The sequence below is a fragment of the Crassostrea angulata genome, chromosome 1 (assembly GCF_025612915.1).
Source record: "Crassostrea angulata isolate pt1a10 chromosome 1, ASM2561291v2, whole genome shotgun sequence".
In the NCBI taxonomy this organism is placed as follows: domain Eukaryota; kingdom Metazoa; phylum Mollusca; class Bivalvia; order Ostreida; family Ostreidae; genus Magallana; species Magallana angulata.
This window is the reverse complement of record NC_069111.1, coordinates 30,017,761-30,041,402: the sequence shown is the minus strand read 5'-3', so window position 1 is coordinate 30,041,402 and position 23,642 is coordinate 30,017,761. Positions and strand designations below refer to the sequence as shown.

General features: G+C 33.3%; 2 protein-coding genes across 3 annotated transcripts; one reads left to right on the top strand and one right to left on the bottom strand.

The window, feature by feature from the left end:
• Positions 1-500: 500 nt before the first annotated feature.
• Positions 501-1,247, bottom strand: LOC128192055 (centromere protein V-like). Its single transcript, XM_052864471.1, has 2 exons — positions 985-1,247; positions 501-642 (listed from the first exon to the last, which is right to left on the bottom strand). The coding sequence occupies exons 1-2, from the start codon at positions 1,245-1,247 to the stop codon at positions 501-503; spliced, it is 405 nt and encodes a 134-aa protein (XP_052720431.1).
• Positions 1,248-3,589: 2,342 nt separating this feature from the next.
• Positions 3,590-23,632, top strand: LOC128184777 (nuclear receptor subfamily 1 group D member 2-like). Of its 2 annotated transcripts, none has more exons than XM_052854367.1 (7): positions 3,590-4,147; positions 19,438-19,803; positions 20,219-20,375; positions 20,631-20,854; positions 21,382-21,610; positions 22,112-22,336; positions 22,752-23,632. In XM_052854367.1, the coding sequence occupies exons 1-7, from the start codon at positions 3,605-3,607 to the stop codon at positions 22,988-22,990; spliced, it is 1,983 nt and encodes a 660-aa protein (XP_052710327.1). In that variant the 5' UTR covers positions 3,590-3,604; the 3' UTR covers positions 22,991-23,632. The 2 variants fall into 2 exon arrangements, with proteins under 2 accessions (XP_052710327.1, XP_052710334.1); XM_052854374.1 differs by lacking the exon at positions 22,112-22,336 and adding an exon at positions 21,835-22,053.
• The last annotated feature ends 10 nt before the right edge of the window (positions 23,633-23,642 follow it).

The following is a 23,642-nucleotide window of genomic DNA, read 5'->3' as shown; positions in this document are numbered from 1 at the left end:
GTATGATGGCAATGCAGCTATTATGCATGTTGACATGCAGATTGATTATGTCAACATGCATCATGTCTCTGTTGACCTGTAATTATATAACTCATTTATTTCTAAATATTTTCATCAGAAAGGAAAGACCGAGATGTTTTGCATGTAAACGTAGGTCCTATTAGATAATTTTCATGTCATATACTAGTATACACAAGTGGTGTGTCAACGTAGATTAACTGAATGTCGACATAAAAATGAGTTGTTGTGAGCCATATTTTATATTTTATGAAATATGCTCTCGAATCTTAATCATTGTCAACAAAGTTATGCTACACGATGACATATGTACACGCATGTTGCATTCCGACATATTCTCTTTTATAGAAAAAATATCTTGCAAATAAGGCCAGGACAATGCCCAAATATTAAAAAAGTGAGTTTTTTGTACCGCAAAAAGTACACCAAGATTAAACCACAACAACAAATGTTTTTTTTTATTCATTAACACCAACTCCAGGTCATTCTTTTGACCTTGACCTAATATCTGAGGTCTCGATCTGTTGTTCCCAGTTCTGACCATCAAAGTTTTCCACCGTGACATGTTCTACAGTTCCAGGATCCAGACAGTGTGGAGCGACACCGTATCCATCTGGATTAGACCTAAACAAATAACATTGAAGACAACGATCAAACAGCGGTTTAAAATATATATACATGTAGATATGATTGCTCACAATAGAACTTTTTGAGCTTTTAGAAAGTTTAGATACTGGTTATATACACATGTTCATTCTGTTGTTTTGACTTTTTAGGCAAAACAGAATTATTTGATTTTCAATTTTAACCGAAACTCAATTTAAACCAAATCAGTTTTGAAATCAAATTTAGTTTGTCTTTCATTTAAAAACGTTACTTTTTTCTACTTATATACACGCATATGCATTCTAAATAATACGGGAAGAACCCATTCTTTTTCCCGCCTCATGACAGTTGTTAACTTACCTCGGTGTGTAGAAGCATTGCACCCCACACGTTCTACAGAAGGTGTGCTTCGCCTGGTGTGTATTAAATGTGTATGTGGTCAAATTGTCTTCGCCCTTTATGAGAGTGAACTTTGATTTAGGAACAACGAAGTGCTTGTTTTGCTTTTTGTGACAAATGGAACAATTGCAGTTGTACACAACAAGACTCTTTGGTGCCAAAACTTCAAATCTGATGGCGTCGCAATGGCAGCCGCCAGTGTGGAGTGTGTCTGGTGTTGTCATGTTTTCTGCTGGAATGAAAAATATATCTAATATTTTAATATATTAAGTATATCTATAATATATTTCTTAATTCCTACGTTATTTTTTGTTTATATCTAATTGCAAAGCAGGATCGAAACATTTGATATAGCTATTATGTCAGATTTGGTTGAATGACTGTTCCTTTTGAATGACCATTCAGTTCTCATTCAATCTACACTATGTCACGAATTTCTTAGCGACCGTTCTGATTAAAATGAATAAATAAAACACCCTAGTAATTCATTCAGATCTATATAAACGAATTAAAAAACTTATTTTCATTCTTTCTTTTTTTCTTTTAAAGCTGACTGATCTTTATTTGAACTTTATAAAAGTATGCATTGTGCCGAGTTTGGTCGAAATTGGCCCGATGGTTCTGGAGATAGCAGAAGATGTAAACGTGATCAACGACGATGATGACGACTTAAAAAAAATTCTTATCATGGAAAACTCACTTGAGCCTTTGTCTTTGGTAAAGTGATTATGTCATCTGTTAAAACATAAACCAAACCATCTTTGCTAGCCAAGGTTTTCTGATTCGCACCTCTTCTCACAAAGCGGTGCGGATCAGACAACCTTGGCTAGAGAAGATGAAACCAAACATAGGAAGCTGGGAAGTAAACCATGCGGTCTCTATCGCTCATCTTCACGTTAATAATTTTGGCACAGTATTGTAGTTGTTTTAAATTCATATGACTTTATCATAATTATACTCGGTATAACTCTTCTTTGTAAGGAGGTAGGCAAATGTCAACTATAACAATCGCATTAACAATCTAACTTCCTTAAAAAATCATTCAAAAATAAATATTCTAATGTTTCAGAGCTCGTTGCGTAAGAAGCAATGCAATTAATTGTTGTACTAATATTTAAATTATCAATAGTTTCGATAAGGTACTCGGTATATATCTCTCTTTTACATGTACCTATAACATTGCTTATATTCAAACAAATGATACATAATTTTTTTGTTTGCTTCAAAAATATATTTCTATTTTTTTTGATTGCCTAGTTATAGTGACATATCTCTGCCCCTTGTGTGCATATCTCTGCCCCTTGTGTGCCAGTTATTTTTCTATCAAATATGTCTACATGCAAGATAAATATGTTGACATGCAAGATAATTATGTCAACATGCAACATAACTATGTTGACATGCAAGAAAATTGCAATCGGAGAAGAATTATACAAAATCTCAAAAAATCTCAAATATCGCCCACCTGTGACATCCAAGATGCAAGATGCTAGCTTTTTATGTCGACATGCAACTTATTTATGTTAACATGTAAGATAAATATGCTGACATGCAACTTATTTATGTCAACATGCAACTTATTTATGTCGACATGCAACTTATTAATGTCAACATGCAACTTACTTATGTTGACATGCGAGATAAATATGTTGACATTCCACCTATTTATGTTTACATGCGAGATAAATATGTTGACAAGCAACTTATAAGTTGTATGTCAACATAACTAAGTTGCATGTCGACATAAATATGTTGCACGTCAACATATTTATCCTTGCATGTTAACATAACTAAGTTGCATGTCGACATAAAGAAGTTGCATGTTAACATAAATAAGTTGCATGTTGACATCAATAGGTAGCGTATCTAGCATCTTGGATGTCATATGTTGGCGATATTTGAGATTTTTTATAACTCTTATTTGATTGCATTTTTTTTGCATGTCAACATAGTTATGTTGCATGTTGACATAACTATCTTGCATGTCGACATAATTAATAGAACAATTATTTGCACACAAAGGGCAGAGATATGCCACCATACCTAGTAGATATTTTTCTTATTTCGTTTCTATTTTTTCGTACCACTCTCCGTTGCTTAACTTTGTATTTTAAAGTGCAAACGCAAACACGTGCAAATCTGCCCTATTTATCGATGCTGTTTACCGATTATCAAGTTACGTGAACTTTTCACAAATCTCTGTCCTAAATATTAAACCGAGCAGATCTTTAACTTAATGGTTTATCATTGAATTTCAAGCAATCCTGAAAAAGGTCAAAGAAACAATGAAATAACAGTAGTACCTCGATTCAACACATGCCCACCTGATTTTAGGGGTTTTTGTATAAGAGTTGACGTACGAGGTGACGGACTAGAACGTTTATAAATAGCAATGTATAAAACACATACATAATAATCGTCATCGGGATGTATGTAAATTAACCGAGGCCAAAAGATGGGCCTCGAAAGATATTGTGAATGCAATCAAAAATACTATATGATTAATCCTCAGACGCTACATAAGTGGGAGTGTGCATATCCGGCTTAGCAATACAAGTATTACATAAGTCTTGAAGAAAAAATGGTGATTGAGACAGTTCTTCAGTGTGATTTGGAAGCGGGTGCTGGGTCGTTACACAGAGAAGGTAGCATGGAGCGATTCGCAACCGAGTTTTCGAGCGATGGGAGCAGCTTCATGATTGAAGATCATCTTCCCTTCGGAGAGGTTTTGGCAGTCGAAGACGAAACGAACTCGAGCGAGTTGAGCGAGTTTACTGAGAATGGATTACTCAAGCTGAGCTTAAACGAGTTTGTGCTCAACGAGTCACCTTGTGCAGGTAGAGATTCGCAAGAAAAATTAAATTACGGACTCTCTGAGTGTGGCCTTCCAAATACTACCGCCCTAGAATGTTTTGAGCTTGGTCTCGGCGAGTGTACTCAAGAGCTTAGTGAGAACAAAGACTTGTTCAACAGTGACTTGTTCAACCCCGGTAAGAATAATGTCTCGTATATCCAAAGTGACCAGGCAGAAGAAGTGAGCATGAGTAGGGGAGACTCATTGAATCTCACAGAATGTCTGAACTCAGACAGGGGCTTTGAAAAACCAGACCAAACTGAAATCAAGGTATGTAGAATAGTGCTTCCAGGTATTTCTAACTTCATGTATTTAATTAAGTCACCGTTGTGTGAGTTAGAAAGTCAATTGATATTTGACCTTCACGATATACTAGTAACAAAGAAACAAATCATTCCTAAATAGAACAATTTTAACAAGACCTTGGACTTTCGGTAGGATGTGACTATCTTTTTCTTGCGTCAAAACAATTAAAAAATGACGCTCGTTTCAAGTGAAATATACACAGATTGCGTAGTCTTAGCCCAAAAGCCAGACAAATCTTGTTGATTTCAGTTAGCTATGCAAAGAAATAGACAGGCCTACGTCACATTGCTGTTTGACACAATTATGCAAAGTCCAAGCTCTTGTTAAAATGGTTCTAAATAGAACCATGAGAAAATTCTTGTCTATCATTTGTCGAAACAATTCGTTAAATGCCTGCACTCATGTATATCGACCATTTCCGGTACCGAAAGGTCAAATATGAAAGTCAGTACATAGAGGTTATAATAAATGCCCCCGAGGGCCCAATCGGTACAGGAATGCTTGAACTTTGTACCTTAACTTTGACAACAATTGAGATACACACTCTGTATCTTTACAGGTGTTCACGTGAATCTTGCGTAACAGCAAGCCTTTGCTGTTTATATGTAGATAACCGACGTTATCTTGTTTAAAATGCGCGTGCGTATTTAGAATGATGCTGTTACACGTTTTTGTTTTGTTAATGCTGAAGTAATGCTTTACTGGAATTTCTTTAAATGAATATTTCTACCCCCCCCCCCCCCCCCCCCGTATGCCAGACATTTTCTACAAATTATGTCAACATGCATAATTATAACCCCGTACAGATAATTGTTGACATGCCAGAAGACTTTGTTGACATGCAATATATGAAGAGTATATGAAATATATATAATCAGAGAAAATTAAAAAAAATATATAATCTTATATTCAATATAGCACACATATGAATTTCAGGTTACTAGATGCAACTTTAACATACATACTAATTATATTGAATGAAAAATATTGCATTGTAAAGTATATTAAGTTTCATGTCACATATATACGTAAGTTGCATGTCGATTTAAATAATGTTGCATTTCGACAAATATAAGTTTTATATCAGCACATTAGTAAGTTGCATGTCGACATACGAATGTAGCATGTTGACATAACTGTGTGATGCATCATGTCAACATTAGTAAGTTGCATGTCGACATAAATAAGTGGCATGTTGATATGAATGTGTTGCATTTCAACAAATAGAAGTTTTAATTATGTCAACATATTAGTAAGTCGCATGCATGTATCGACAGATAAATGTACCATATTGGCAAAAATGCGCTGAGTGTCGACATAAAAATAAGAATCATGTTTCACCAGCAAATAAATTACATCTAGCATGTCGAAAGTCACGTGTAGGCGATAGTTGATAGTTTTTAAAAAGTCTTTTTGAATTTTACTTGCATGCTAAAATAGAAATACTGTACGTTGACATAGCTATATGTTTCATACTTCAAGTCGACATACTAGTAATCATTATGTACAACGGTATTAAAGTTAAACGTTTATTTAGTAGGCAGATATAGGCCGCCATACAATACAATGATTTTTGAACAGATCGGAAATAGAATGAATTAACTACCATGTGTTGAAAATATAATACCACGTTTGTACTTCCATTTAAATGTTTCCGATATAATGTCCATGAGTTGGAATTAATTTCACTTGTTAAAAAGATGTATAATTGTCTATGTAACATATTTTATTAATGTGAAATTGAATTATTTTTGGAAGGAAAAAAAAAACTATTCAATTTTTACATTTTTAAGTTTATACATATGTTTTGGAATTATGCCGGCAATCTACTTTTTTATAATTCAAAAGTCTGGAGGATCCATACATTTTATAAAATAGATCTATAGACTTTATCTGTTTTGGTTTCTATGTTAGCGAGGGTAGAGGAAACTTTGTCATGTGAATATGAAGAGCCATTATCAGATAATAGATAACCTGTCTTAGATTGTTTTTGGATTAAAACAAACTCGTATCTAGACGACATATTAAACAAAAGGGTTAAAATGATAGCAACAACTGCCAAATATTTACAATATATAGCACACATAGTGATAATAAATATATTGATAATATGAGCCGATCCCAGATTTTAAATGTTATTTTCCATTTTTTGGTAACTATTGTCATCAAATCTCTGGATCAGTGATTTTTGTATAGTATTTAAATTACCAGATGAAAAAACTGTAAAATGCCTTAGAGTTTTGTAATCTAATTTAATTGTAATTCCTGTCAAAGATAGATTCTATGTCACATGAAATAATAATTTTCCAACATTCTTAATGAAGAAAAGAAAAAATTACATTTACTGTTTTTTTTTAAAGAATAGTTGGAATGTATTATCTCACGTGCCGTTCACACTGAGATCGCCTACGTAGCAATAAGGTGGCAGGGGACAGTTTTTTTGATCCAATTCATTGTAGCCAAGGGATGCATGTCTTCGGAACTCTGTAACTAGAATTTCCTCAGTTCCCATTCAGCACAAATACCTTTAATTCACTCTTTATAAGGCCAATCACCAATTTCTGAAGAAAATTGCTAATCAAAACCTGTAAAATTCTCTACATACTGGTTTTTATGAGATTTTGACCCTTTCATATTTTGCTAATTTTTCATGATTTTTCAGCTTTTTAGACCTCCCCCAGCTAATTCCCTGCAGAGGGTTGACCTTCCGTACCGCGTGCATGCTGCACTAGCACATGTCAGAAACTTACCGGTGTATAGTTTACAATGTCCCATCCACCTACTTTTCGTGTTATTTTACCTCCCGTCTGTAACTTGCAATTTCACTGTGTAAAGTCAGCACAACAGTCAAAGCCGCAGGTTTCGCATTTTACTTCTGATTCTCATGTACCTAACATAAGGGGCCTACATATTGCATACCAATTTCAACAAGAGACACCCCTCTAACTAATGATAATCATTAAAAATCGTTTCATGAATTTTAGCAACACTCATAAGCCTTCAAGTACAGCAACTCTCAATTTTACAAAAATATTGACGGCTACTTTATTCGAAACTGTCCCTTGCTACCTAAGAAGACTTTGTCTTCCTCACGGTCATTTTGATAAGTAAATTGTCGGCCATTTTGAATTTTGATTCAAACAAATCAGGCTAATAAAAACCTACGAACCTTTCTACTGAGCTTTAGTTTTGTCTAATACTTTGTAACTGGCTGTACAATTCTCTATGGCTTGTACACGTACATAACGATTAACGGGCTAATATTATTGTCCTTAACAGATTAGGCTTGAGTGACACATGTAGTGTAAAGATGATATATTTAATTAATAGAACAATAAATAGAACAAAATGCGTTTAAATGAAAAACACCGTCCTTGTTACGTTTTGTTTATTAATTATGGTATCATTTTTCATAGTGCCTTTTTCAAATACCCTAACTAGTTTTATTGAACTATAGTTCAAACCCAGTATGCGAATGGCCGTGGGTTGACCCTATGGCCGCGACGGGCTTCCAAGAGGGCCCTTCAGATCATTTCATTCTTATCGTTTTTTGAGCTAATTTCAGACGTAACGTGGATTCGACCTCGGATATTGATCACACAATCGAGTCCGAAACGCAATAAATGTTGGTAATCTGTTCTAACAAGGAAACTAAAGTCCGACCCCTTAACATTTTTTTTAGATATATGAAAATTGGTGGAATATTTCGGAACAGGTTTTCAGTTTAATTTTTTTTTCAATTGGAATTAGCTTTTAAGAATGCGCAAAGATGAGTCACGAACCATAATCCATATCCTTTTTATGATCGTTAGTATATTTCTTCATGGTAAAGTTTCGCCGCATAAATAAGAAATCAATACTAGCATGATATAAGGATATATATGCAAGATAAAGATACACGATAACGACCTCTTTAAATTAAATGTCTTTCTTCTCCACAACTCTTGCTTTAGAGGTCTTGCACCTATCTATTTCTACATATATAGACATGTATTTTGCTATTCCGTAAATTAAAAAAAATTATTAGGAACCATCCCAATAGGTTTTACTTGTAAGAAACATTTCTTTTTAATAAATTTAGTTATTAATATTTTTCAAAAGATTTATACTTATACAAGGGGTTGTCCAAAAAGTTCGTAGACACATGTAATTTCATTCTAAATAACGACGCTATATTTAGAAAAGTATTAAAATATTTTAATATAGACTATAATAGTGCATGTGTATAAAAATCAGAATCATTCTTATAATGTAGTTATCACTACAAGAACATTGCCTGTACAGGCCGCACGGCCCAGTCTGACGGTTACACGACGTTTTTATAACGTCGTACGTAGCGCGTTGGTTTCTGTTACTTTTCAACGTAGTCACCTTTGCACTGCAAACACTTCTCACACCTTCTTAGCCATGAATCGAACACATCCGAATACCATTTACTGTCGATTTTAGATACAATGGTCCGAGTAGCATATTTAAGTTCATCAGAATCCTCAAATCTTACTCCTCTTAGCTGTGATTTGATGAAAGGAAAAATTGCAAAATCCATCGGAGCAAGATCCGGACTGTATGGCGGGTGTTCAAGAAGATCGTATCCTAGGAGTTCGATTTCCAGACACGTGGAAGTTGCTGTGTGTGCTGGTGCATTATCTTGGTGTAGGATGATATTTCCAAGGTCCACAGCCATGGCAGGGCGTTTTTTCTTAATTGCCTTAAGGATGACGTTTACTCAGAATGAAAAAAAATTCCACTGATGATAATGAAACCCCATCTATTGTATGTTATAGACCTTTGGTTGTAGTGTTATTTTTCACTTTCAAAAAAGTAGGTCAATGACCTACTTTTTGAGTAAATGGTCACTGAATATTTTTTGAAAAATCAAGAAAAATCCCATAAAATTTTACACTACAATTGAAATGTTCTTAATTGTAAATATATTTCAAATAATTAAACACTTTAAAAAATGTAATACATTTTATGAATGGCAGTGGCACTAAATAGGTAAAAAACATTAAGATTTCAGCTACAATTTGAAAAAATATTCCAGTCCGAATTTCCTCTATCAGTTTTCAAATTCCTACCCATTTTTGATCTAAGTTTACAAAAAATTGAATGATGATAATACAAAAACGTATAGCATTGAACTACTTATATTGACCTTATTCTGTTGGCATAAAATTTATATAAGGTCAATGATCAAAATTTTGAGATATGGTGTCTTTTATTGATTTTAAGAATTTTTTGATATTTTTGCAATTCGTAACATACAATTTTTTTAATGAATAAGTGAGGTAAAACCAGCAGAAAATATGAAAAATTATATAGACTAAAATATAAAATCTTAACTTTCATTATTAGAGTACTGCCAATAATGTTTTAGCGGAAAACAAAATCTGCGAAATTTAGTCCGAATTTCCTCTGTTTGCCTAAAAGTCTATTTTTGTTTGAGCCTAATTCCGTAATAAAGTAAAAATATCAAATGTTTTGGCAATAATAATTCATTTCATTAATACTTTTTTTGTTTAGAACAAATTTTACTCATTATATCGAACTTTATAACAATCCAAATTTGAGAACTCAAACCCTGAGTAAACAACACCCTTAACTAGGTCGCGGCGTAACACGTGTAATAAATAAAACCAATGTTTCGTTTGGTACATTGTATGTGGCTTTAGAATATGTGAATTTATTCATATATATATATATATAGTAATTAAATAAATCAAAATTAAGATTAGAATGTCCGAGTATTAAATTTATGAATTACGATATGCTAAATGTAGCGAAATGGATGTTTTTATCCCTGTAATTACAATTTAAATGTGATGAAATGGGTAGTTCTCTACCTTGGAGTAGTATGCAGCATTCACCGTCTGACCGGAGGGTACAGCGTGGACCAAAATCATTCCATGCCGATCAGCAAAGAATATGTACATTTGTTTACCCATGGATTTCGCAACCTTTGCCTTTTTCGGTGCTGGTGAACCCCGGTGTTTCCAAATGCTGGATTCTGTTTTTGTTTCTGGATCAAAATGATGCAGCCAAGTCTCGTCCGTAGTAATGATTCTGTCAAGCCACTTCTCTCCTCCTCTTTTGAAATTCTGTATGAAAGCCTTACTTGTCTGCATTCGTCTTTTTTTTGTGCTCATCGGATAAAAGTCTGGGCACCCACCTTGCGCAAACACGACTCATACAGAAGTCTTCAGTGAGGATATTAAAAACCGAAGATTTGCTAACATCACTTATTGACGCGACTTCTCTTAAGGACGTTGGATCCTGCGATCAAAAGTCTCTAAGTTTTTTTCTAAAGTATTTTTTAAATATCTACACACATATCTAAACCAAAATTCAAAACAAAATTTTGGGGTCTATATGCTCCTTTCGGTGCTACGATGTATTTAATATGACCTCTCTGCACTGAGAATGCAAATTGCACATAAATCGCTTTTCCCTCTAAAATTTTTTATTGAAATGAACCATGGTTTCAAATACAAATTTATATTATTTAGAATTAATAAAATTAAAATTATCATAATGAAGAAGTTTGCAATTTTTTCACCTTATTGATATTTTGACCTTTTTGCACTGAAAAAATACTATTTTTATTCATAAACGATTAAACATGTAATTAAATAATTTAAAAGTCTTAAACTTTTTCTCAAATTATGACAGACTTGTCAAAAGAAACTTAAATATTCAGAAAATAAAACCAAAATTATGGGTCTATAATGTAAATTTTGAGATATGGCATGAAATAAGCTAATTTTAGGGGAAAATTGGAGTTAATTTTTTCTCTACTTTTATGAAATATCACTTAAGCATGCTAATATATGTCGATAGAAATATTGAAATATTGTTGAAATATGTTCTTTAAACAATACGAAGATATCCCAGTGCATAAACTATCTGAAAATTTGGTCTGCACGGAAAATAAGAAAGCTAAAATTATTGTGCTCTAAAACAACCGAGTTATGAAAAATGTTCATTTTCTTCTTAAAAACCTTCCGCCACAAAATATAGTCCCTTACTACACTCTCTAAATATGGAATTTTTTCTTCACTATTTTATTCAATAGAGTTTATTTGGCATTGTAAAAAAGGAATTTACAAGTAGAATTCATATATGACACAGAATTTCCAGACTAGAGGTGACACAAAATGGCTACCCAAAATCAGAGGATCGAACCTCTTTAACGTCAGACGTCTGTCCTTCATGACAATGTCATGAATGCGGGATGTCGTTATATCGTCACAAAGCAAAGGCCTTCCACTTCTTTCAGCGTCTTTTAAATCGCAAACTCCATCCGAAAATCGTGTGTGCCACTTGTAGACTAGTGATCTTGATATGTGTCGATGCCTTTTTGTGTTCGCCATCATTTGTTTCGTTTCGATAGGTGTTTTCCCCGAGTCTACGCAGAATTTAATGATGGCGCGCTGTTCCATGCGATCCGCCGACGTCGCTTTTCTGGCGTTTTCAAAGACATGTTCTTGCCGTAAACTCCTTGAAATATCCTCTGCTCAATTAAAAACGGCTTTAAATGACGTATGAAAATGACGTTCACAATTCTGACTACGTCACAGTTGAATATTTTGACGTTTTTACCTGTATTAAAAATACTGTTAAGGGTGTTGTTTACTCAGGGTTTGAGTTCTCGAATTCGGATTGTTATAAAGTTCAATGTCATGAGTAAAATTTGTTCTAAACACAAAAAGTATTTGTGAAATAAATTATTATTAACATAACAATAGATATTTCTACTATATTATTGAATTATGCCAAAACAAAAATAGACTTTTAGCCAAACAGAGGAAATTCGGACTAAATTTTGCAGATTTTGTTTTCTGCTAAAACATTTTTGAAAGTACTCTAATATTAAAAGTTAAGATTTTATATTTAAGTCTATATAATTTTGCATATTTTCTGGTAGTTTTACCCCATTTATTCATTATGATAACCGTATGGCATGAATTTAAAAAATATTGAAATATGCTTAAAAACGAGAAAAGACACCATATCTCAAAATTTTGATCATTGACCTCATATAAATTATATGCCAACAGAATAAGATCAATATAAGTAGTATAATACTACAAATATTTTTGTATTATCATCATTCAATTTTTTGTAAAATTGGATCAAAAATGGGTAGGAATTTGAAAAGTGATAGAGGAAATTCGGACTGGAATATTTATAAAAATTGTGAAGGAAAACTTAATGCTTTGTATGTATTTAGTGTCACTGCCATTCATAAATTGTATTTTATTTTCAAAAGTGTTGAGCAATTTGTATTATATTCCCAATTAAGAAAATCTCAATCATGGTGTAAAATTTTATGTGATTTTCCTTTAATTTTCCAAAAATATACAATGGCCATTAACTCAAAAAGTAGGTCATTGACCTACTTTTTTGAAAATGAAAAATAACACTACAATAAAAGGTCTATAACACACAATAGTTGGTTTTTCATTATCATCAGTGGATTTTTTTTTCATTCTGAGTAAACGTCATCCTTAATATTCAGTATAATTTAAGTTTAATTTTAATGAAAACATTCAAAACAACTTTAATCTGATTTGGAATTTTATGACAAATATTTTGGTATACAATATGCATATATAAACCCGTTTAAAATGACAAAAACGCGATTGTCCACGAACTTTTTGGACAGCCCTCGTATAACGTGAAAAGTGCCAATATACTCGTGACAAAGGACAATCGATTCCCATGCAGATGATCTTAGATATTACATTTGTTTCAAATTATATCAATTTCATAACAGTCCAACATGTAGATTATTAGTAATTTCGTCTAGAAATATGTTTGAAATAATGAACAAAAATTTGAGTAAAATGGAGCAAAGTGTGGGGATGTTGGCGCGGGTCTCCTGTATTTTATATGGATAGAATTAATCATCAGTGATTTCTGAAAGTTGACGTTTACTGAGTGAATTTTAGGGCAACTATGATCCAGAAGATGAATAGATTGGTTGAAATGCAATGTTACACACAGTGAAAAACAAAGGTGTGGTTTGGGATAGGGGGTGATTACAAAATATAATATTCTATATTTGGAAAAGCTGCCTCCTTTTTATGACCATGCAAAAAATCATATCAGGGAATTTATAATAATAACGACAATATAGAAGATATAGATACTTATAGCTACCCCTCCATGGATAAGGACCCCCCCCCCCCCCCAACATTTTCAAAAACGATGCCACGCACGTGCCTGTTCAAGATGTTTTACAAAATCTGGCTATTTGGAAAAGCTGCCTCCTTTTTATGACCATGCAAAAAATCATATCAGAGAATTTATAATAATAACTACAATATAGAAGATATAGATACTTATAGCTACCCCTCCATGGATTAGGATATTAAATATTTTCGAAAAACGGGTGTTTTTGCTCGTCAAGATGCCCCCGCCCCCACCCCAACATTTTCAAAAACGATGCCACGCACGTGCCTGTTCTAGATGTTTTACAAAATCTGGCCACGACTAATAAAAAATAGCTGTGTGTGTGTGTGTGTGGGGGGGGGGGGGTCCGTGTTGAAAATTAAAGACCACATGGGCCCATCCGTGACAATCCGCCATAGAAAATATGTTTACAAGGCCATAATATTTACATATATCGAATCCTATTTCTTCACCTTTAAAAAAACACTTCCATTTCATAAAACATATATGTTTACTACACGTGTATGATAATATTTCAATTTTAAAGATAACTTACGCTCTAGATATTAATGTGCTTATCTGGAGGCGTTCAAAATTACAGCCCGAGAGTCTCAGGTGGTCAGGTACTCATGAAATCGAGATCGTTTCCGTAAATTAGGTCAACAGCTAACAGGCGTCCACAAGTTCGCGATACGTGTACTGTACTACAACAGCGTGACCTGTGTGGTTATTGAACAAAATGGAGCCTACAACACAGTATGGTAAGTTAATTTAAAGTCGTCTGTGTACGTTTGAGACGATTATTTATCCAAAAACTGCCGTTTTAACGCTCTAAATTGGGGGCCCTGGCTAAGTCATTAAAACGTCCTATAAATTGACATTCACGCATGAGAGAATTATTCCCATTCAAACAGTTACCAATGTTTATATGCAATGTTTGTGACCAATGTTCAGTTTCATATCGTCTTCTTGTTATAAAGGGGTTTATTCGATAAATAAGTTGATTACAATACTGTCAATCTCGATTATTTTATTGAAAGGGACTAGTAAGTCTAACGTAAACATAGGGTGTCATTTTCACTATAAATAGATTGTTACTAACTTTCGCTTTAATATGCAGCTACATACAGAGCCATATTGTATCAGGATTTATAACCTTTACGTGTTTATATATATGAGTGTTCTGTTCAATTTTCTATAAGTGTGAGGTCTTGGGAACTGATAATAAACACTGTATATGACACAAAATTAAGATTTGATAAATTATACGATTTGATTGAACATGAACTTGTATATATGCCATCCATATACATTGTACAAAATACCTGTACATACCAACTGAAAGTATAGAAAACGTGTTCTTTACACATTATAGTATATTCTATTGCTTGTCGTTTTTAAAACCGTGCTACGGATACGGGAGAGCAAACAAATTTGTAAATACATTGTATACATCGATCTGAAGGGATTGATGATAGAGAGTTCCATGCGCGGATCCAGAAAAATTTTCCAGGGGAAGGGGGTCTGACGGTTATTGGAATTGGGGGAAGGATGCATATTTTTAGTAATTTTATAATGTGAATTAAAGAAATTGAATTTTGCAAGGGGTGTGGGGGATCCCCCCTGACCCCTCCCCAACCTCTTTAGATCCGCACATAATTCTGAGATATGACACGTTTAAAGATTACAGATGATTGATCCCAGTAAAGAAAATGTGATTTATAATTTATGCCAGTGGAAATTATATCATTATATAGCAATGCTCACTGCAAAAAAAAAAAATATGTGACACTTTTTCATTCTACCATACAATGTATTACTAGTAACAGTTTTTATTTCATTGTTTTGCTAACGTTTGATTTAGAGACAGGTAGCCAAAAACAAGTCGGGTTCATTGTCTAAAGCATTGATAAGTTGGAAAACATGCTGTAATAAAAAAAATATGATATATTTTTTTCTCAATGAAGTTTATGTATAGAGAGAATAATCTTGCCGTGACCTGGCTTCGGTCAGGTCACAACCGGATCCTTAGGACATCTGTCATTTTACGATAGAACATTCTATCTAGTTTATGTATTGCTCCCATGTTCCTTGTTTTCAATTAGAATTGGAATTAATTTTCTTTACATTGGTATTTTAAATAAGATAGCGAAAAAGGAGTCGTTTTATGCCTGTTAAAAATTTACCAACAGTTATTTTCTTACAGTTACTTGAGAAAGACCACTTGACACAAATGTGAAAAATCACAGCATGCATGTTGAGATGATAAATGAAGACCGCTTAATTCTATGTTTAACTCATATATTTAGATTTATGAATTACACTTTCATATAGTTGAGTTGTTTTATTGTCAAAAATCAAATTTTTGAAACGAAATTTATATGAATTAAATTGATTTCTTTAAAAAAAAAATTGATCCAAAAGATCAGACAATGCAAGCTTAGAATTTTAGAGAAGTCTCCTTAATTATACAACATTTTATTTTTTATAAATTTCAAAATATAAATACATGTTGCGAGAGATGAAGTTAGTGCCATTGCAGAAAAAGGTAACTGCTAACGTGGGTTGTGGAAACTTTCCTGTAATGACCGTCCATATTCACATCTTTCTTTTAACGAATTAATAAATTGATCGTGAAAAGTAAGTAAAAGTAACAAAAATATTGTTATTATACATCAGTCCGTTAGAGAGAAGAAATATTTTTAAAAGTCGTCTAATATGGGAATTTAAGTCTGACATCATCATGATTATTTCCAGCATTCTTTGATTTCTCTTAGTTTGCCGAGGTTTTCGACCGATCCATGATCTGATTGGAACTGAGTCGTGTAGATTTCAGCCCTGTCAGTTTCTATAGATCTATGAATCACAATCGGTTTTCTTGGGAAATAGAGGATAAATTACTTGTAGATTTTAATATAGCTATATAAATATATAAACCTATGCATAGTGCTAAAAAATTAAATGAAATGATATAATAAAATAAAAGATATAATAATTAAAACTTAATTAAATCATTTTATTTGGTTACATGTACATTTAGCTAACAAAAATTATGTTCATTAAAAAATTACAAATATATTTGAAACTTTTTTTGCTTTATGTTTTACTGATGAATGTATTTGGGAATCCCTCATGAGCAGTAGCTACATGTACCCTCGACACAAATATACAGTCACACTTTTACATTACATACACGTACAAAGCTTGCCTCTAATTTAACTGATTTGCCATGAAAACGTGCATCATTTTAATGCCATTAACCCCAAATCAACAAGCAGCACTGACCATTCAATTTTCTAAAACTAACTATATTTTACAGATATACATTTTATTCCAACGAACATATGTTTAAATGATGATTCAAAGGTTTGGTTGTTGACGAATGAAAAAAAACCCCCAAAAACAACTGTATGACAAATAAAAAAATCTTTCAAAATGCAAACAAAAAAAGCTTAACTTTATTTATTTTACAACGATTGATAAACAAGTTGTACAACTAAATTTAATAAATGTTTGCTGTTAGCGGAGAGGATCATTGATAAAATATCAGCTTGCAAATGATTTGTAAACTTAAGTATTTTCAACTTTTAAATATAATAGTTTTCCTATTCTTTAAATCTCTTCGAAGTTTGCTGGGACAAAACCACAGAAAAAAAAGAAATGTAGCAAACCCACAAAAATCATAATAACTTTGAAAAATAGATTAAATTATAAAAGGTACAGTTTCATAGGCTTACCTGTCCATGACACGGCTGCACAAACCTGCTATACTGTACTATAGTGCTTAGTTAAATGCAAAAACAATAATATTTGACGTCATTTCCGTTTGTCAAACTTTCCAAAATGAAACCCATAAACATGTGATGAATTGTCAAGAAAAAATGAATTTGTTTGCCAATGCAAATTGACGATATAGGGGCAGCTACATCGCACGACTTTAAAAAAAACCCCAAAACATATGATTCCACAGCGTTATTATTTCAAGAGTATGCCATATTTTTTATAAGTTATTACAAATTACAATTACAAAACTACTTATTCGAAAGGTATGATTATGTAAACAGTGTACTTTAATCTAAAATTTGAAAAATTAAACTATTGGTTGGACACCCCCCACCTCCCCCCCCCCCCAACTCCGGTTGCAGCTAACAAGTTTTTTTTATTCATGGTTATGTCACCTTTGATTTTTATTTGAAGTCAACAGAAAGCATTCTCAAAACAAGGCTGCATACTTTTTCTAAATAAAGATAGATAATTTGACGATTTGCAAAATATTGTTGATTAAACACCTTTTCAAAATTATTTTTTAAAGTATATTACACACTAATATACATGTTAATTATTTGAATCAACATACCAGTAATTGAAACCTCCATCCCTATCCCGAAAAAAAATGAAAACATAAATTTCATGTTAATTATTTGGATCAACTTACTAGTAGTTGGAATATCCACCCCTGTCCCGAAAAAATAAACGGAAACAAAAAACTCCTAAAATTACTGCAGTATGAAGAAAATGGATTCTGACATAGATAAACACTTTGATGTAAAGTGAATTTTCTTCTTTCATATTTTAAGCGTATTTGCGCATCGGCAAAAAGAAAAAAAAGGGGGGGGGAGAAAAAAAGATGATGTTTTTAACGATACACTTTAAAAGGTAACTAAGTTAAACAGTTTAATTGAGACAGTGCTGCACCATACATTAAAGCATGACAATCAATTATACAATGACATCATTTGACGTAATTTCCGTTCTCCATTAATTTCGATCATAAGTTTTAAATTAGAATTTTAAAACAACAATCGATAAATTATCTTTTTTTTTTTTTTTTGAGAGAGAGAGAGATATTGTTTATGAATTATACTGTGTAAGTTAGTAAGTGAATCATTTATTCTAGTGACCTTGCATCTTTTACATTTGAATAGTATACAATTACATAAATCAAAACACCAACCCATTGTATACCTATAAGTCACCGTTAAAACTATGAATAATAATTTTTAATGCATGCGCGAGAATTTATTTTGTCTTAATTTGAATGCAGAATGTATCGAATTTGCAGGTGGTCTTGGAAAATTACAAATGATATTTTGAAATAGGTTATCTTGGGTTAAATATGAATTATTTGGAAAATGAACACTTTGATTAAGTGTGAACAAGTGCATTTATTCAGATGTGAAAAAAATTGATGTTTTAAAAAGATGCACGTTAACCATTGCATTTTTATAAACATGTAAAATGTGTACATCTTTAACTTAATGCTTATTGCATCAAATACTTGATCATACATTTGAACTTTTCTTTGTTTCCTTGGTACTTTAGATTTGGTATATAATTGCTGATATGCTTAAAATTGTTATAATATTTTTTCGTAAATAATGAAGACATTCATATCAAATATATGCATACAGTGTGTATATCGTTAAATATGCAATTGGTATTTTACCATCTCCAAGATCGAGAAAATAATAGACCACCCGGTTTCTGATTTGCTCGCGACTAGGAATAGCAGATGTGTCTCTTAGCTAAAAAAATCTGGATACATATTTAAAAATATTCATCTAAGTTTTTATAGCTTTTCTGAGAAAACCAAGCCTCTAGTTAAATTAGAGCAACACATACGTAGAAACAATCAATAAATTGACAGATAGGTGTATTTCGTCTTTTGGTTTTCACAAGAAATTCCCATAATTCGTAAATATTTACAGCAATTCGTGACACCGGTAGTCTAAATATATCCCTCCAAAAACGAGAATTGAATAGTACGAACTGTTAAATCTTCATTCACAAATTGTCACAGTTGACAAAACAGCACATTTGCATAACGTGTCCCTTTCTCCCACGGTTTTTTGTGAATGAAAATTGATGAAACTCAGACCGTAAACGGCAAAAATACACGCTTGTACAATAAAGGCACTGAACTGGAACAATTTTCTGTTGTAAATAACAAAATCGAAAAAAAAAAACATTACACTTTTAATTAAGATTTTTTGCAGTATATAAATAGGTAAAAGGGTTAGAGATCTCAGTTGCAAATTAATCGCAGAAGTATCTAAGCTGATTCAATTTTACTTTTTCAGACTTCTCTTCCCAAAATGATGGAACTTGTCGATTTCATTTTGAATATGGAAGGCATTAAAGATTTCTACTCGGCATCCAAAATGACGGACGAAATTATGGAAGAAATTGTAGAAAATGCTATATCAGCAAGTGAGGCCTCGGGATCATCTTGCGCAAGCAGTCCATCGACGGGAGAGGTTTTGCATTGTCCAGATACACCCTGTGGTCAAGATTCAAATTATTCCAAAAAAAATCGTTCCATTAAAAGTGTGGTGTCCAAAGCGAAGGACCCTAGTACAAAATCGAGCTTTCTTCCGCCCTGTAGGGTGTGTGGCGACAACGCCTCGGGTTTTCATTATGGAGCTAACACGTGCGAAGCATGCAAGGTAAGTGTTGGATGCAGAGAGTGATTATACATATATATAAATATGAAAAGCTCAAATGACTTTTTTTCAAATGATTTTACTAAGATAACAATAAAAAAAACAACGAAAATAAAAAGGTTAGTATCTTTTATAGCAACTGTTTTTGCGTATGATTTTAATTCATTCACGAGGCTGTTGTTGCGGCAGAAACTCTGTAAAGTAAATTAAAGTAAACTTAACAGTTTTTGACATCAGTTTGTTGAACACGCATGTCTTTATTGTCATGTGCATAAATCAAATCTTCAGTAAGAAATCATTGGAAACGAGTTCCATTTTGATTCTGTTTAAAAAAAAAAAAAGTTTCGCTTACAGCTGTGTTTTGTCCCAGTTTCATGGAGTAAGTCTAATTTTAAGACGTTTTCACTTGTTGTCACAGGGGTTCTTTAGAAGGAGCATCGTTAAGATTCAACAAAACAAGGAGTCCTACAAATGCATTGGTAAAGGTGAAGGCTGTGTTTTGGGTCCAGGAAAAAGAAACCCCTGCGCGGCCTGTCGATACGCCAGGTGTTTGGAAGTGGGCATGTCCATTGGAGGTAGCAGTCAAGACCTCCTCTCAAACCTTTCTTATTTTTTTCTTCCGAAATGATTGCACTTCATAAAGTGATATTATGAAATGAATTCCTAAATTATAACATCGAATGCAGACGACAAACGGAGATGATCAAGTTTATAAAAAGATTTATAAAAAAAAGACCCAATTAACAATTATGCAGTATTCATCTTTTTATCTATGCAGACCATTACGAACATTAAGCCATTATTTACCTTAATTTTTTTGGTTTTCCCAGCAATTAAGACCGGACGCTACACGTATGAGAAGAGAACAAAAGACACGGTCGAGGTCCGAAAAATGAAAGTAGCGGAGAAACCGCGCCAAATGGAGACGTATATAAGCGACTCAGAGGTGGACCAAATCATCCAGTCTCTTAAGGAGGTGCTGCTGAAGAGTTGTCCCGAGGCCCATACTATCTTTGATAGAGAAACAAACCTTAACAGGCAGTGGCAAATATATGTAAGATTTTTGGTTGATTTTGAGATCTCTTGGGTAAACGTTGTACGCAATTCTCCACTTTTTCTTCATATTCTGAAGGTATCATCTTTTGTTTAGAGGTCCAGGATTTCATATCATAGCTTTTTAAATTTTTTTCATTATTGATAGTGATTTTCCGGACAAAAAATCTTAATGAAGCTTTACATGAAGCATGCAGTCACTTCTTGTTTGTGTTAATGTACCTTGTATGGCAAAATTTGACAGGAATCGCTTTAAACCAATCAATCTAATTTATAAACGAATATTTCATAAATCACTGATATTTACCTCCCGTATTGGAGATTAATATAACTTAAAAGTTTTGAAGTTATCATCCTCAGTGAATTGAATTATCTAGGCCAAATTTTTTAACCCAGAAAAGCTTCGATCTTAAAGTCGTCCAATAACCCCAAGTCAGATCGAAATTGGCAATTTTAAATGATGTCAGGATACTAGTAATGGGATCCAAGTATCATTAAAATCATCAAAGTTTATATTGTTGTTTCCAGAATGAATACAAGGCGAAGGTAGAAATATTTGGCACCATGTCTGTGATTCCAAAAGAAGTCTGGGATGAATTTTACAAGGAGACTGGAATCGACTTGGACAACAGGCAAGATCTGATGAAAGAAATGGCGTGCAGGATGGAGCATGGGCTGACTATGATGGTCGATTTTGTCCGAACTATTCCGGGTTTTGCCGATTTGTCCGTCTCGGACCAAACGGAACTAATAAAGGGTAAATAAAATGACCGCTTTTTGATGTTTTTGAACGTAATTAATGATAAAAGATAGCAGTAGAGACTCAGAGCTATTATATAATAAATGGTCATTCAAGACATGTTTTAGATTCTTCCTTCTTTTTTTTCTTACACAAGTTTACTTACATGAAACAAAGTTTGCTTTAATGGACCAACGTTAAGTGACATATAAATGTTTTGATTGTAACATTTTGATTTGCAGCATCTCATTTCGAATTTTTCTTCTTGATGCTCCATAAAAGTTTTAATCCCGAATTACGAGTTGTGTCAGGAATGATTGGTTTACACGAATCTGAAATTAACAAAGTAGCAGAAAAGGAAGCCATCGAAAATTTATTCCAGTTCAGTACCTCTCTCAAAAACCTCGACTTGGCATTTGATGAGATAATACTTGTTCGGGGCATTTGTGTAACCTTTGCAGGTAAATTTTAATGGTATTTTCCCCCTTTTAGCTACTATCTTTCTTTTTCTCGTTTTAGCCTCACATTTCGAATTTATGTTCATTGGTCACTGTCACTGCTTTAACCCTCATCTGAAAGTTGTTACTGGTCTGATCGACGCGCAGCTTCAAGATGTGTATAAGCTGTTCGGAATAGATGAATCGATCACAAGTCAGTTCAATCAAATGGCTTCCACCTTACAAAAGATTAAACTTGATTGGGAAGAAAGTTTTTTGATGCGTAGCATAGCCGTTACCTTTTCAGGTAAGGAGGTGTCCAAGCCGGCAATTGTAAATATCATCTTACCCATTGGGTGTGTTTATCATACTCCCCCCCCCCCCCCCCTCCCTCTTCATCACATGTAAACCTGTTTTGTACTCATTTATTCCATATTTTGTGTGTTGTGTTTGGAAATTGGTGTTGGAACTTCTTATATAATATTCATAGAATTATAACTAGTGTTTACATCACGTACTATTTGTTAAAAATTTTAAGTGCGTTTTGTTCAGCTAAACATTCGATTCGATTAGTACGAATTTAAAACTTAATAGTAAATGAAATTTAGTTTTTTAATTTTCAGGAAATCAATAAGGTTCAAATTCTGTGAAGTTTATCTCCCCTTAGGCCTTTGTTTTACCTAGGCACAGAATAACTTTTTTTTCCTCTCTTTTAAAAACAGATCGATGCCAATTAGAGGACCCCAAAGCAGTGGAACAGATTCAGTGGCGACTCATCAACGCACTAAGAGTGCTGGCCAAACGCAAAAACTACAGACCAGAACAAAGGTTGTGGCACATACTGGACCGACTAACGGCTCTGAGGACTATGACTGAAATAAGCAAGGAATTGGACAAACAAAAGTGTTCATGGCCTGTCATGAAAGAACATCCACTCGTTCTAGATATTCTGCAGAGCTGATGAAGTGCTTATTGTTGTTTTTTTTTCAAAAGTTGGGTATGAAAAAACGCATATACGCAGATGTCAGTTTGAGCCAGTACAAGGCTAATCAATGAGCCTTAAAAGTTGTGCCGATTCCGTGAATGGATTCCGCACATGTGATATCGGTATTTGCTCAAGGAGTGCAGCTACATCCGGGTGTCTTTCGTCATTGGTGTGACGCTATGTTGCGTGTGAATACTGGTCAGTGAGAATATTTGTTTTCAAATTCAGTACGAAGGGTGCGTTTAGAGTGTTTAATGCTATCATGAAGTTGATATGATGTCAAGAAAGTTGTTACAAACGGGTCTTGAAATCCAGAAGAACGTTTGTGGAGTTAATATACATTTAAAGATCACACCATCAAAACCAAAAATAATTCCAGCTATACCATGCCGTGTTGTTATCCGGAAATATTGTGTTACATTAATATATCTATGCATTTTCATGGACATGATATCTACCTGTTGTCTTGTCATTTCTTGTAAATAAGCGTAAAAGAAAAGCCATTGTTTTCATTATTTATACTTTGATATTTTGTTGAACTATAAATATTATTTTGGACAACTTTACATTCCAGATACATGTACATACATGTATATATATATATAACACTGAGCTGATGTTTTGTGTT

Bases quoted from the DNA above. Each gene is read 5' to 3' on its own strand.
- LOC128192055 (XM_052864471.1), bottom strand. From the start codon at position 1,247: ATGACAACACCAGACACACTCCACACTGGCGGCTGCCATTGCGACGCC. The intron at 643-984 runs GTAAGTTAACAA...TTATTTGTTTAG, and splicing joins CAATGCTTCTACACACCGAG to GTCTAATCCAGATGGATACG.
- LOC128184777 (XM_052854367.1), top strand. From the start codon at position 3,605: ATGGTGATTGAGACAGTTCTTCAGTGTGATTTGGAAGCGGGTGCTGGG. The intron at 19,804-20,218 runs GTAAGTGTTGGA...TTGTTGTCACAG, and splicing joins ACACGTGCGAAGCATGCAAG to GGGTTCTTTAGAAGGAGCAT. The intron at 20,855-21,381 runs GTAAGATTTTTG...TGTTGTTTCCAG, and splicing joins ACAGGCAGTGGCAAATATAT to AATGAATACAAGGCGAAGGT.